The sequence below is a fragment of the Morus notabilis genome, unplaced genomic scaffold (assembly GCF_000414095.1).
Source record: "Morus notabilis unplaced genomic scaffold, ASM41409v2 Scaffold1851, whole genome shotgun sequence".
NCBI lineage: Eukaryota > Viridiplantae > Streptophyta > Magnoliopsida > Rosales > Moraceae > Morus > Morus notabilis.
Window position 1 is genome coordinate 96,231 of NW_010360322.1, and position 15,544 is coordinate 111,774.

General features: G+C 36.3%; 3 protein-coding genes and 1 non-coding gene across 5 annotated transcripts; 1 reads left to right on the top strand and 3 right to left on the bottom strand.

Moving 5' to 3' along the window:
• Positions 1 to 2,335, top strand: LOC21387238 (heavy metal-associated isoprenylated plant protein 34). Of its 2 annotated transcripts, none has more exons than XM_010096365.2 (3): positions 1 to 322; positions 480 to 555; positions 672 to 2,335. In XM_010096365.2, exons 1-3 carry the CDS (start codon positions 293 to 295, stop codon positions 2,222 to 2,224), a joined length of 1,659 nt encoding a protein of 552 aa, XP_010094667.1. In that variant the 5' UTR covers positions 1 to 292; the 3' UTR covers positions 2,225 to 2,335. The 2 variants fall into 2 exon arrangements, with proteins under 2 accessions (XP_010094667.1, XP_024020196.1); XM_024164428.1 differs by having other exon boundaries at positions 1 to 316.
• A 2,093-nt stretch (positions 2,336 to 4,428) lies between these two features.
• LOC21387239 (riboflavin biosynthesis protein PYRD, chloroplastic) lies at positions 4,429 to 8,189 on the bottom strand. Its single transcript, XM_010096366.2, has 4 exons — positions 7,822 to 8,189; positions 6,411 to 6,958; positions 5,574 to 5,872; positions 4,429 to 5,180 (listed from the first exon to the last, which is right to left on the bottom strand). Exons 2-4 carry the CDS (start codon positions 6,789 to 6,791, stop codon positions 4,571 to 4,573), a joined length of 1,290 nt encoding a protein of 429 aa, XP_010094668.2. The 5' UTR covers positions 6,792 to 6,958; positions 7,822 to 8,189; the 3' UTR covers positions 4,429 to 4,570.
• Positions 8,190 to 12,041: 3,852 nt separating this feature from the next.
• Positions 12,042 to 12,115, bottom strand: TRNAV-CAC. The gene has a single exon. It is a non-coding gene; the product is annotated as a tRNA-Val (tRNA).
• Positions 12,116 to 13,442: 1,327 nt separating this feature from the next.
• On the bottom strand, positions 13,443 to 14,688 carry LOC112091262 (basic 7S globulin 2-like; the record flags this gene model as incomplete). The annotated part of the gene is made up of 1 exon (XM_024164425.1): positions 13,443 to 14,688. A coding segment is annotated over one exon (1,227 nt), but the record flags the coding sequence as incomplete, so codon positions are not given.
• Between the last annotated feature and the right edge of the window lie 856 nt (positions 14,689 to 15,544).

Here is a 15,544-nt window from a genome sequence, read left to right on the forward strand (position 1 = left end):
AGCCGTCGTCTCGCCAGACAGGCTATTCTCCAGCTGTTCACTTTGCCTTGCACACTGAGTAACCGCCTCTTCTCTCTCCCTCTTTTCTCTCTCAAAAAACATTATTTTCAAAAACACTAAACCCCCCAAATAGAGAGAGAGAAAGCGAGGAGCTTTAGAACATTATTAAACCGGAAAAAGTGTTTAATGCTCACCAGCCGACTTTGAAAACTCTACTTCTCACTTAAACCTCTCTCCCTCTCTCTTTCTCTGTCTTTTATTCTTTGCTCACTGCTTCAGTCTCTCTCTAAAGATGAGTAAACAAGAGTTTATGAAGGTTCAGGTACACCCTTTATAACTATTTTCATTTATCACGTAATTATTAAACCAAGCTCAAAAACTACCCTTCGCTTTCTTCTCTTCTCTCTATTTACTTTAAATCTTTTTTTTTTTTTTCCTTTCTAATAATTTTCAGGGGTTGTTTTGTTTTTTCTATGCAGACTTGTGTTCTGAGGGTCAATATACACTGTGATGGCTGTAAACAGAAAGTAAGGAAACTCTTGCAGAAAATTGATGGTAAATTTTCTTACAAATTAACTCAACATTATTACTCCTTTTTTTTTCTGATACTTGAAAATAAAATAAAAATTGTCGTTTTCATTCTATAATAATTGTTCATATATTTGGTCTAGGTGTGTATAGTGTATCTATAGATGCAGAACAAGGGAAAGTGGCCGTTTCTGGTTGTGTTGATCCGGCGAAACTCATAAAGAAGCTTGAGAAGTCCGGGAAACATGCCGAGTTGTGGGGCCATGTTCAAAAGGGCGGTTCGATTCACAACCAAGTAGGCTTCAATAACCAGTTGAAGAACATGAGTATTGACGGTAAAAACAAGCCTCAAAAGGGAGGGAAAGACCAGCCAAAAGGTGTGCAAGTGCAACACGTGAAAGGTGCTAATAAGGACATGGTGAAGGTCCAACCCCCCAAGGACCAGAAATCCGTCAAGTTCAACCTTCCGGAAGAGGAGTTTGACATGAGTGATCATGATTTTGATGAGTTTGGTGATGATTTTGACGATGAGTTTGATGATGATGATGATGAATTTGATGACGAGTATGATGAGGGTGATGAGTTTGGGCATGGTCATGGTCATGGTTTGCCTAACAAGGGTATGATGCCTAACAAGGTGAATGTTATGCAAGGGAATGGAAATGGGCCTTACGGAAAGATGATGCCAATGATGGCCCATGGGCCATATGGACCCAAAGGGGGTATTGATATGCATGCCATGAACGACAAAAAAGGTGGTGGTGGTGGTGGTGGTAAAAAAGGTGGGGTTATTGATTTCCCTCTAGAGGTGAAGGGAAAAGGAAAAGGAAATAAGGAAGGAAAAGGTGGGGTTATTGATTTTCCTATAGAGATGAAGGGAAAAGGGGGTGGGAATAAGGATGGTAAAAATGGGAATGGAGGTAAAAAGGGTGGTGGGGAAGGAAAAGGGGGAGGAGTGAATGGTAAAAAAATGAGTGGTGGAGAGAAAAATGGAGGGAAGAAAAAGAAGAAAGGTGGGTTGCGTGGGCTATTTGGTTTTGGCAAGAAAAGTAGTAGCAAAGGGGGAAGTGTTTCCAAGAAGGGAAGCAACAATAATGGTAGTTTCAGTGGTGATGAGAAAAAAATTAGTAATGGGAAAAAAAGTGAATGGAATCACAAGAAGCATGAGAATAACAAAATGAAGAATGATTTTGAGATTGACATCACTAGTGGTCATGGCAAAGGCGGCAAAGGAGGTGGCGGTGCTGGGAAAGTGGGCCAGATGGGTGATATGGGCCGGGGCAGTGGGACTTTGGGCCAGATGGGAATGGGCCCAATGGGCCATGGTGGGAATGGTGGTAATGTGGGCCAGATGGGCATGGGCCCAATGGGTGGTTACCCAATGGGTCATATGGGTGGTGTGCCTGCAGTACAAGGCTTGCCTGCACAAGCAATGATGAATAATGGATACTACCAAGGGATGGGGATGGGGCCTGGGCCGGGTCATGTGCCTGCCAACCCATATAGCCAACAACAGTACATGGCTATGATGATGAACCAACAGAGGGGCAATGGGAGTGACATGTTCCAGCCAATGATGTACTCCCGGCCGCACCCCGCAGTGAATTACGCCGCGCCGGTGCCGTCCCACCCCCCAACGGACTCGTATACGCACTTCTTTAGCGACGAAAATACCGAAAGTTGCAGTATCATGTAAATTGCTAGGAGTATTTTGGTTACTAAGTCATGCTTTTGTTTGTTACCTCATGTATTATTATTGCTCTTTTTGGTGCTCTATAAGTGCAATATTTGAAAGTACCATTGCTTATGTTGGTTGGTAGTAGAGAGACTAGACAGATATTGTACCACTTTTTTTCTTCTTTTTTTTTTTTTTTTGAAGTTTCTTAGAATTAGAATCCTTTTTCTTTGCAATAGCAGGGGAGGAAAGCAACCCCCGAATACATGCAATGGACAAGTACTATGTTTAATAGTGTAAGAAAAATTAGTGAGTAAAACCTTGGGAATTTTTAGACTATTTTAATTTTGTTGTTTTTATGGCACTCGATTAACTTTCAAGATTGGGTTTTTTGGTTTCAGGAGAGAGTGGCGTAAACTCCATCTTATTCTAAAGTCTAGTAAGGAATAAGTTTCTTTTACTTGCATCTTTTGAATGATTGAATTATGGCAACCCATTTTTTTTTCCCTTTTTTATAAGCAACAATTATTGCACCTTTTATAACAATATTGTTCTGGGTAACAATTATTGCACCTTGATAACAATAGTGTTATCCTTTTCCTTTTTCAATAAATAACTTTTCCTTTGAGGGTGGGGGTTGATGATAATGGTAATGTGTAAATATTAAATACATCATGAGAAGTGTAAAAAATACTCGCAAGTTTCATGAATATCCCGCGTTGGGTCCACACGTATTAATTGATTAGAAAGCACTAGGGAGTCGAATGTTGTTGAAGACTTTACGAAGTTCATTTAGGGATGGCAATAGGATGGGGTGTAGGCGGAGGATGATTTCCCATTTCTATTCCTGCTACTAAAAAACTGTCTCCATCGCCGCTTAAGAAAGAGCCGGATCGATGTCGGAGATTCTTTATTAAAAGAGCTTTTTTTATACCCGTCTCATTTCTCATTATGTAAAATTATTTATTTTAAAATTATAGTAATTTAAAATAAAAATAGTGTAAAAATTCATTATAAATTTAGACCAAAATCAAATGTTTCATGAAAAAGTTTAAAAACATCAAAATATAAACGTAAATGATCATTCCTTGTTTCTTCCTAATAGTTTTAATTTTTATTGTATAGTTGCACATTAATATTAGGCGGAGGCGGGGTGGGGAACACTTCTCCCGTCCCCACCTCACCATAAATTAGGGACTAGATGTTGTTCCCATCCCCATCTTCATCCTCGATAATTATCTCTCATCCTCGCCCGTTCTAGGCGGGGCTCATCCCTGTGGAGAATATTGTCATCTTTAAGTTTATTTCTCAAGCACAAAAAAAGGATTCAGATAATCTAATTTTTAATATCTCAATTGATGTCTAACCAATCAAATCGTACTATATCATCTTATGATTAGCATAAAGAGTTAGTTAAAAATAAAAAGCAGTTTAATTTTTTTTATCCAACATGGCATGCTATAATTGATTAAACACTAATTAACACACTAAAATTTGACAAAATATTTGAGTTCCTTAATAAAATTTTTACAAGTTTCGTCCAATAACATTTGTTACTTGTATTAAAAATTTAAACTTTTTTTTTCCTATTAAGCTCTTAACAAATCTGGATTCACAAATTGAATGAGACGTCATAATTTTTACTTTTTTTTTTCTATTGCTGAAAGAATAAGCAAAAGTGATGTCAAAAAACCCTTTTTAGTAGGTTTTATCTGTAAGAGAATTCCTCTAGTCGTATTTGTGCATCTAGAGCCTGTTGTGATATCAAGCTATATATAGAGCACAAATTATAAACAATAACATCTGACTTGTGCACTATTGACTCTAAATCCATTCACTTTTTTCTTTTTTTGGAAAATCCACTCACATTTTACCTATAATAATGCGAGATTCATGTAGAGCAAACAAATTATTCCAGTACTCGTAATTCTACCAAACCAGCTCATTATTATTTATTAATTCATTTATTTATTTATATTATTTTTTTAACGTGGTAGAAGTCCCTGGTAACAAGACGCCATGTACTAGTATGAACAATTGAGACCAAATTATTTGCTTTACATTCTGAAGACAAATGCCACGAGAAAACATGCCATTCAAATGCCAATTATTATTATTCTAGGACTTACCATGATGAATTTCAACTCCACACCTCGTGGGGCAATCAAGTGTAAATTTACTGCCAGGTTTATGACTAGAACCACAGTCAAATGTCATTACTGGGTGATTGTTTGTTGAAACTCGCCACCTAATTATAAGAGATAATTGATTCTAGAGAGAGAGGAAAAAAAAAGCTAACTAAACAAAGCAAAGCTGGCTTAAAGAAAATGTTGTATAAATTGGCCAAAACGCCTTTTTTCCAATCACTCAAAAATATCCCTCCAGCAAAACACTCTGACCTGAGACTTTAGGCTTCAAGTTCTTTATGTCTATTACTTTATCCAAGCTCTTCAATCCAAAAAAAGAATTCTTACTATCACCTTCAACCCACATGGGCACTACTTCTACCACAATTTTTTGCAACAAATTTTTCTCAATACCCTCTTGAAGTAGCTCTTTAATATCATCTATACTCCCCCTTAAATCCAGCAAGACACTGCAAAATCCTTGGCGCTTACTATATTCGAGAATAGCATCTAAACTTATCTGATCCAGGACTACGGTTTCGATGCCTTTCTCAGAGAGTTTTGGCTCGAGTTTACTCTCTTTGTCACTGAAGATTATCATCCTAGCAGCAGCTTCTGCGGGCAAATCAGAGATTTTGATTGAAGAACTATGATTACTAGCTGCTACGACGCAAAGGGGTTGATTGGCTCCAGGTTCTTGGGAAGTAGGTATTGAAAACTTTTCAGTTATTGAGGCGGAAGATACTATAACAGCATCATATTCCTGTAACATTCGCGAGTAGTACCCACCGGACTCCACAGCTCCTTCGCCAATCTGATCTACAATTTTACCATTGACTGAGATGGAGTATCTGCCAGTCAGGAAGAGACCATCAATTTAAATAGTTTAACATCTATATCCACATAAGAAAATCAGCAAGTATACATACTGGCACACAAATATGCACATACAAAAGAATTTCATATGACACATGCCAAGAGGTTGTTGTAACCCTGCGGTTATTTCTCCTCCTAACCATACAATTACTAGTACACCTATTGTGATTCCCAATACAGGAGCAAAAATAGGAATAAGGTCTCTTTTAAAATACAAATCTAGAAAAAGAATTGGTATCTTGTACTTCTGTTGTATTACTTGTAATTTTAACAACCTAACTTCTCCCATAATGATACCTATGCCCAATAATATCCATATCCAATGTATAAATTATCAGAGCTAATAGCAAGTGAAATGAATTCTTTACCGAAGCGTGAGAAAAGTCTTCCCCGTCAACATTTGACAGATGAAAGACTCGTTCAAGCTCTTGCATAGATCTTCTTCTATACCTACAGTAACTTCAATTCCTGCATTTCTCAGTTTATCCAACCCTTTTGATGCTACAATCGGATTCGGATCGACCATTCCGACTACCACTCTTTTCACGTTGGCTTTGATTAGAGCTTCAGTACATGGTGGAGTTCTGCCATAGTGATTACATGGCTCTAAGCTTACATATGCTGTTGCATTCTCTGCCAAATCTCCTGCATCTCTAAGAGCAAATACCTATACAACAAATTGCCTATTCAAAATATTAAAAAGTTTTTTGAGCTTAAAAAAAAAAAAAAAAAAAACTCTAACTCATGTTAATCTTGAACTTTTAATTTTGGCAAATTAGCCTATGAATTTAACAAAGTATTGCGTAGTGTCTTCACATATGAAAACCAGAAACACTCTCGTACATGCAATGTGAGCTCATTTAAGTGATGAGACCAACATTTCATATGCAAACAAGAGCACGTCATGAGCGCCTCTTTCCAAATTTTAACTTCATTTATTGATTTGGGGACACTCCATACCATGTATATATTCAAGGGAAATGTACCACAGACCACAGTTACAAGTTCTAACGATAATTTCCAATTCAGTAAAAGTTCGGGGGAAAAGAGTACAAAATCCATAGAAACAAATCAACTAAGTTTGTTCAACCCAAAAATGCAATGAAGGGAAAAGAAAAACAAAAGATAACAACATATTAACTTTTCCAAGTCATCCCCTCAAATAGAAAGAGAAGAAAAAAATCCAAGTCACAAATGAGATTTACCTCAGCATGAGGCTGGCCAGCTTTAGGATGAAAGCCTTCACCAACAATCTTCCCATCCTTGACAATAACACAACCCACCATCGGATTGGGGCTGGTACACCCAATAGCCTTCCTTGCAATCTCCACACACCTCCTCATATAAACCGCATCATCATTGCGACTTCCTTCTTCAACCACCCCACACCTTATCCCAACCAAGCCACCACTGTTTCGCAAACTAATTGGTGACTTGGAGACCCTTTTGAGGGGATTGCAAAACCCAGATATGAAATTTGGATTGCACATTAAAAGTTTGGTCATTGGTTTGCGTGCAGGTGAGAGAAAGTGTGAACAAATGGATGGAGAGAGCGTGTTTGGAAGTGAGAGTCTTTGGACTTGCATTTTATCAAAAACGATGATAAGTTTTACAATTTGGAGAAAATAGTTATTGAAAGAAGCAGCTAGGGAAGCAAAGAGCCATTTTGGTTCGCATTTCGTTTTCTTTGTTTTGAGACTATTAGATCTGGAATGAAATTCTGGAATCAGTTATCGATACCGGTCCTGAAAACCTATTTGGTGACAATAAAAGAAAAGAGAATGATACTGCTTTTAGTCAAATCATAATACTAGATTCTCTAGATCTGTACAGATTTTCAGTTTTAAATTCACGCATAAGATCTTAGCATAACGGACTGTATTATATATATATATATATAAAGCGCCCAAGTGTTGCATTTTGTTCTTGGCATGACAAAAATGTCTTAGATCTATCTGTCAAAGTTAAACATAAAGGAACTCAAAGACCATAAATCATTCAACTAGGTTTCAAGGCAGCACGCCGGAAGTAAGCAATCACATTGTGTAAAAATTTGCTCCAAAACAAGGCAATAAAAGACCAATCTAGGGCATAAAGCATGTTTAAAATTCAATATTTCTTTTAGTCTTAATGAAGAACATGTAACTAGACAAATTTCACTTTTTTCTTTTTCCATTGGTGTAAATCACAATCTTGAAAATTAATGAAGTTCAAACATAGAATTAAGCTTGCAAAACAAATCTCGGGCGTAACTATAACGAAGATCCCATCTCCTCACTCTACTGTTTCCTACATTCCCCAAATAGACATGTAAATCACCTCCATTGTCTTGTTCCCACTCACTCCCTAATGTCTCAATCTTATCTTCACATTTTGCAAGCAAATTGTACAAAATAACCCAAATAAACCACTATTAAACATCAGTGAGCTAAGATTTCCCAATTCCAAAGCAAACCATTTTGGGATTTGTAAAATCTATGAAATCTCATATCAGAATTGAAGCAGCGGGAAATGAACGATTATAACAGAAACACTAACATCTCCCCAGAGACTCGGTTCCTCCACGACAAAAATCAATCCCAATTTCAAACAAAACTTAAAAAACAGAAAACTAACCATGGATGAGCTTTGGCTTACAAGTTGCTTGAAATCGGCTCAGAAGCAGACCTGGCTACGTTGCTCGCCATGGCAGAAAGCCTGAGGGAACGATGGCTGGGGATGGAAAATTCTTGTTTATTTTTTACTAGGATTTTTTTTTAATGCTATCAATGAGAAAGGTTGTTGCGCGCGAGACTGCACAGATGTTGCAGCAGCAGAAACGGCTCTCACTCAGTTCGCGACCTTGCCAGTAAATTCGAGAAGGGCTTGGCTGCCGCTGCTAAATTGTCTGAAGATGTTGAATTTATTTTATTTTATTTTTTTTGTGCTTAGTTCTGTATGGATTTGTGGTTGGATAATAATTGAGTTAAATCCACGAACAGTTGCTGAACATTTTTCCCAACCTACAATTCGTTCTTCTAGTCAATTTTATCTCATAAGTTATCTATCAAGTCAAAAAATTTCTCATAAACAATCCCTCTGTTAAATTTTAAATTAAAATCGTTAACTTAATCTCATAAAATATTCCTAAATTATTTTTTCTATGCTAAATTTAATCCCTAAACTTAACAAAATACCAAAATTACTTCATTTTTTAATAAATAGATTAAAAATTAAATATAAAAATTATACCAAACTTATTCCCTAAACTAAAACAAAAAAAAAATGATTTTATTGATACACATTCAATTTCTAACTAACCCAAGCAATAATATTTTTTTTATTTTTTGTTATAGTAAATAAAACAATGTTATGAAATAATTACCGTATAATACACCTTGTAGCTCTAAAGTCACAAATATCTCCGCTTAGATTTGTAAGTTCCGTTCATTTCACCGATTCGAGTTTAGAATTTGAGTTTTGCTGCAGTAAAAAAACTCTTAGAAACAGTCACATCTAACTTTTTACTGCAGTAAAAAAATCTCACATAAAATCACATCTCAATTCGAATCAGCGAACTAAACGGGCCCGTAATTAGTGAAACTTCTACCTTGTCAAGATCTAAATTTTGCAGACAAAAAACAACCTCAAAAAGCGGGAGAACCACCAACATTAATACAAAGAAAATACTAAAACTATTTGCCCGAAATATCGTCGCCTTCATTAAACTAAAACATAAACAATTAAAACTTAAAGCACAATCGCTGCAAGCCTTCAAATTTCAATGAAAGTCATCAGGGTAGGCATACCACTTAAAGAGACAAGTGGCAAAGCCGACAAGATGGCTTCAAATAGCAGAACGTAAAACACATGCACCACCACTGTCAGCATCCGAAGCTAATATTACCACCTCTAAAAGAAGCCACTACCGTTTGGAACAAAAACTGAAAAAGTACAACCACCAAACAAGGATTGCGTTAGAAAGTGCCTCCAAGCTGTTTGAATTTCATCATCTAAACAAAATCAAATCTACCCCAACCAACCTACCTTGCCACAACAATGCGACTCCTGTAACCAATTTTTGGGGCTGGAGGTCTCAGAATTTCGACCTACACACTCCTTTTCTCTCTTTCTCGTTTCTTTTCTTGGGCTGACTGCTCCTTTCTATTATGCCAATTTTTCTATTGCTATTATTATTATTATTATTATTGTTGTTGTTGTTGTTATTATTATTATTATTTACTTATGAAACTTAAATATAATTGCTTCTAATTCACAGTACAAACGAAGGATTTTTGTAGTTGCATGCATACTTAGCGATAATTTCAGAACTAATTCCATTATAAGTACAAAGTTCAAATTCATTCACCTCCAACTTCAAAAAAATAAAAATAAAAAAAAATTATTCGTACGCGTCTCAATCAATTGTCACTCTTTGAAAATACTAACTTATAAATTGATTTTCAGAGTATAATAATTAATAAGATCGATCTACGGAAAGAACTTTATGAATTTTGTGCAATTCAATATCAATATGCTAGTGCATCAAGTTTGAAACAATTTTGTGCAATTCAATATCAATACCCACTCTAAAAAGAAGTTGTTTGCACTCCAAAAAAAAAAAAGGGTGATATTTATTATTTCGTGCTACAAGAAGTGTATCAAACAACAACTAATTTTATGTTTAATTTTAATGTCTTAATTAGTGTCTAATCAATCATAACATACCGTATTGGATAAAAAATTTAAACTATTTTTTAACTAATTTTTTTGTAGTTAGATACTAAAACTTAGATATAAGAACTGAATTTTTTTAGAATATATAAAGTAAAAAACTAATAATAGCTTTCAGAAAGTAACGTCAAACCGTCGATGTGTGTAATACTACCCACTATATAATCAAGCGTGATGCTTATTATATAATCGAATATGTAAGTGCAATAGTTCAAACATATTCACTATTGCTAAAAAAATTATTTCTTCAGTCATATTTCTATTTCTTATAATAATTACGGGGCGTGATTTTGTTATTTCTAAGATACTCCAAAAAAAATTCCTACATTTCATTTCCATTCTTATAAACATGCCAGTGTAATTTTTACTCGAGAAATACCGTAAAAGATAAATTTTTTTTTCTTTTTTCCGAAACAGTAAAGACAAATTTATGATTGGTGTTCTAAATTCGGATATGATATTGATGTGGAAATAAAATCAAATCTAATAGCTCAAAAAATTTATTTTAAAGGATAAATTTGTGAGTCCAGTTTCAAACCGGTGACAATATACTAGAGGAATATGGTTGTGAGCTTTGGATGCTAATGTCACGAGAAAAGAGATAAATACTCTTTAAAAGTGCATGAATTAAAAATTTTATCTCTTACTCTTAATTAATAACTTTTTTAATTAAATAATCATACTAATAAAATGATATTAATAAAAAATAAGTAGTAAAAATTCTGACTTATATATTTTTAAAAGTATATTCTGCAACTTTCTCTAATGGCTATGGCTAATGTGTTATGTCATTGATGATATTAGAAGAGGTCTTGTCTAGACATGTTAAAATGTTTCTATTTGCTACCATTTTCATAATGGGAACTGTACTGCAGCCTATTGTTTAGTATGTTATGCTTTTTGTTAAAAAAAAGATGCTTTGGTGAATGAGTAAAGTTTTAGTTCCCTTCAACAAAGAACTAATCAATATAATTGTACTTTACTTAAGAGAATTAATAAGGCTTAGTTCCCATGGATTAATTTAATGGAGATTCTCCAGTACGTCTGATTTACTGGTAGGTCAGGTTTTTCTAACCGTTAGATCTGCGTTTTTTATTTTACTTTTACGTGATTTTATGCATATCCGACTAACAAATGACTTGGTCTACCGATATGTTAGTATACATGAGAAGATCCCTTATTCAATACCATTATTCATAGGTCATTTTTTTATTAAAAAAAATAAAAATACTTTGGTGAACTGTGAATTAATTCCTTTAAACATAAAGAAATTATCAATCAATATATTAAAAAAATGCAAAAATAAAATGTCTCAGCCTGGGTTCGAATGGAGAACTCTAGTGTGTGAGACTAGTGTGATAACTAACTACACCACCCAGACAAAGAAATAATCAATATAATTGTACTTTACTTAAGAGAATTAATAAAGCGAAGTTCCGTAGATTAATTTAATGGAGATTCTTTAGTACGTTTGACGTACCGGTATATTAAGTTTTTCTAATCGTTAGATCTGCATTTTTTTTTTTTTACTTTTACGTGATTTTATGTAGATCTGACTAACAAAAAACTTGATCTACCGATATATTAGCATACCTGAGAAGATCCCTTATTCAATACCATTATTCATAGGTCCTTTTTTATTAAAAAAATAAAAATACTTTGGTGAACCCGTGAATTACTTCCTTTAAACAAAAAGAAATTATCAATTAATATATTACAAAAATGCAAAAATAAAATGTCTCAGCCTGGGTTCGAATGGAGAACTCTAGTGTGTGAGACTAGTGTGATAACCAACTACACCACCCAGACAAAGAAATAATCAATATAATTGTACTTTACTTAAGAGAATTAATAAAGCGAAGTTCCTTAGATTAATTTAATATAGATTTTTTGATACGTCTGACGTATCGGTATGTCATGTTTTTTTAATTATTAGATATGCGTATTTTTTAATTTTTACGTGATTTTATATAGATTCGACGAATAAAAAACTTAATATACCATTATTCATAGATCCTTTTTTATTAAAAAAATAAATAAAAATACTTTGGTGAACCGTGAATTAGTTCCCTGAACAAAAAGAAATTATCAATCAATATATTAAAAAAAGGCACAAAATAGAATGTCTGAGCCCGGGTTCGAACCGGGGACCTCTAGTGTGTGAGACTAGCGTGATAACCAACTACACCACCCAGACAATTTGCTTAATTATGTCACACAGATTTTATTAAACATATAAAAATTTATTTTCTGACACTAACTTAAAGAGACGTTTGGTTCATGGACTAGAATCATTTTCGATTTACGTGTATTTTTTGTGAGAGAAAATACTGTAGCGAATCATGAACCATGATTCGAATCAGGATACAAATCCCCTTATCAAACACACCCTAAGTCTAACAACTTTTTCTTAAAGAGATTCGACTTTTCATAATAAAAAAAATTATCAAATTGATTATTTCTATTAGAATGAAATAGGAAAAACCTATAAAAGAAGAAAAGAAACAAACACAAGTGAAGGGAGGGTTATAATTTGACAACTAGAAGGAAAAAAAGGATTAATTAATTATTCTATTAATAATTAAGTAACAATAAGGAAACAGGGGTTTCTTAAATATTTTATTATAAGAATGGAATCGGGATTCCCTTTCCCTTATAGTAAATATATGTTCTTACTTTTTCCGCTGATCTAGTTTTCTGTTATACAAATTATACTAATATTCTAGTAGATAATAAAATGTGCACTTGAAATATTCCCCATCAATGTCGGGGCAAAACGAGACTAATATTGTATATTCCAGAGGCAATTAGTGAAAATAACTCCTTTAACTTATAAAGAGCCATTGATTTTTTTGTTCCCCTTCTTTTTAACTCAAAAGAAACCTAGGAAGATTTATTTATCAGTCACAATTATAGTTGCCACAAGAGGGGCAACTTCCCCTACATCAATGTAGCCAACCCTACTTGACGATTATAGTTGCCACCGCATGAGCAATTCCACTGGCCTTATGAACCCAAAAAAGAATGGACGGGTCAAAAGATAGAAAAGTACACAAAACATGACCACAATCATCATGAACGACACATCTAAGGCCAGCTATGGATTCTTATTAGTACTGTAGCTAAATGACATATGTATAGTTGTTAAAATCATCGAGTTCTTTTCAATTTCTTTTTATCTGTTTTTTTTCTCCTAGTCTTTTATTCTTCTCTGCGATAACAAATTATAAGAAATTTTCATACAAGTTGGACCACCTGCCATAACTTGTTCAATGCTCATGATAGGGATATTGGGCATGAAAGGATATTATTTTGGATTTATGGATGTCTATAATTCCAACCAAATTAACACTTAACTGTTAGATTCCATCGATCCTCAACGAAATTTCATATCTGTGTAGTAAAAAAAACAAACAATTATATAACAAACACAAGCTTCTTATTCTTCATTATCATTATTCACGCCATTAAAAGCACTACATACGCACATACATACATCACAACACAATACATAAGTAGGCTTCAACATGTTGTACATTACATTCACGGACTAGTAGTACTAGAGGTGAAGTTGAAGTTGGAGCAACTAGTCCTGCGGAACAGCAACGAAGAGCTGAATCCCAACATCGACTTGACCAGATCAAACTGGACCAGATTGTCCTCCAGCTGGTACGCCCCTATCACCATCGAACTCCCGTGAGGCCTCGCCCCTCCGTCCACGAACGCCAAGCACATCACCCCCGGTCGAGCCTCGATCATCGAGTTTGCCCCCAAAATCCTCCACCTCGTGCTTTGGTCATGTAGGGACAGGTCGACCGGTGGCACCGCGGGCCCGATTCTCGTGCTCGCGATTCCTTTGGCGTAGAAACAAGCCCCGAATGGCGCCACGGGCTGCACTCGGGGGATTTTGAGTTGGTTGGCGAAAACGTTCGTCAAAGCAACGAAGAGCGAGTGGTCGAGAAAGGTGTAAGGGTTCGTGGTTGTTATTATGGCTCGCGACACTGGTGTTCCGACGGGGTGGTTGTTGATTTTGATTCCGCTTAGGTTTATGGCGTACTCTCCGTCTTGGCTTATTGTTAAAGGCGTGTAAATCAGCTTGCGAGTGACGTCGATCCCCGGCGGGAAGAAGTACGGCCCTTCCCCGAAGAAGACGGCGCCGTTACCGTTGCCTCGCGGTAGACACGTGGCGAATTTCTGTTGGAAGCCGAAGTGTGACGCCAGCTGGCTGGGGAGCGACACATGTGAGTGGCCGAGCCCAACCACACCTTGGGCTTTTCGGGGGAGCCCGGGTTGTAACAGCGCAGAGGGAGCGCAGACGAAGAGGAATTGACGAACTCGAGCTATCGGGCCTTGGCCTTGTCTGGGCCCTTGGGCCGATCGCACCGAGAGAGAGTCCTGGGCAAGCTCACCGATTGCAGACCGGCCCGTCACCGGGTTAGTGACCGTGACCCCGCACGTGCCGTTGTGGCACCCGGGCCGGGCACGTGAAGAGCACGTGCGGCAGTAGTGGTTGGGCCCGACGGCTTGAGAGCACTGGGTCGAGTGGCAGAGCGGCGCGTTGTAGGTGGAGGAGAGGTAGGACCCGCCCTCGCAGTTGGCCCACAGGAATCGACCGTTGAGATCGATTGTGAGTGGGACCTGCAAGGGTGGGGTCCGCTTAGAGACATTGGCAACGTGGAGACCGGTTGCGGGGTCTTTGCGGACCGGAAGGGCTAGGCTGTTGGGCCTGAATATTGGGCCAGTTTGGGCCGATTGCGACGGGGAAACAGAAAAACAAAGAGAGAAGAAGATCAGGAGGAAGAGAAGAAAAGGGCAATGGTGAAGGAAGAAAGAAGCCATGGGCGAGATTATTGATCGATGAGAGAGGCAAAAGGGGAAGGAGGTTTTTGCTTGTTTTTATAGAGTGGTGTATTGAGAAATGGACATTTTTAGGGGAAAGATTTTTGCCTTATGGACTAGCTTTTAGTGACGTTATGTTTGGAAGTTCCCTATATTAGCTAAGTTTAGAAAAAGAAAAAGCAAGAAGATGAGCATAATATTCCTGGTAAGAGAACAAAGAGTTGTCGAGTAGGAGGGGCACTTGGCAGTGAAGAAGAGCTTTGACAGCTAGATAAGCCATGCAAAGTAAAGTAAGGTTGTTCCTTGTTCTTGTTGCTCTTCTTACTAATTAGCCAGCATTATCTTGTTCTGGCTTGTCGGGTTTGGATTGGTCCAAACACTAGTTAATTTTCCGACGAGAGGACTTTTAATTTGAAAATTCCTGGGTCAGATTGGTTTTCGAGAGAGTTCTCAACCAGCCAGCGTCTTCTAACGAATTGAAACCGATTAATTACCAGAAAGTTAATGCCAAGATCATTTACGTTGTTGGCCAGCTTTTACATTTTGAATTTCGGTTACAATTTTGAGCCCAAGAAAAGTCAGTTTCAAGATCATTAATTTATTTTACTATTGCGCTACTCATGAAACTGATGAGTGTTGCCTTTAGTTATTAGTCCAAGGTACGTAACAAGAATATTGGCTCTAAAAATCCAAAATGTTCTTATATCTACGTGTGATCCTTCTTCTTTTTTTTTTTCTTTTTTTTTTTTTTTTTTTTAAAAAAAAAACACCTTTTATTTTTTTTTTT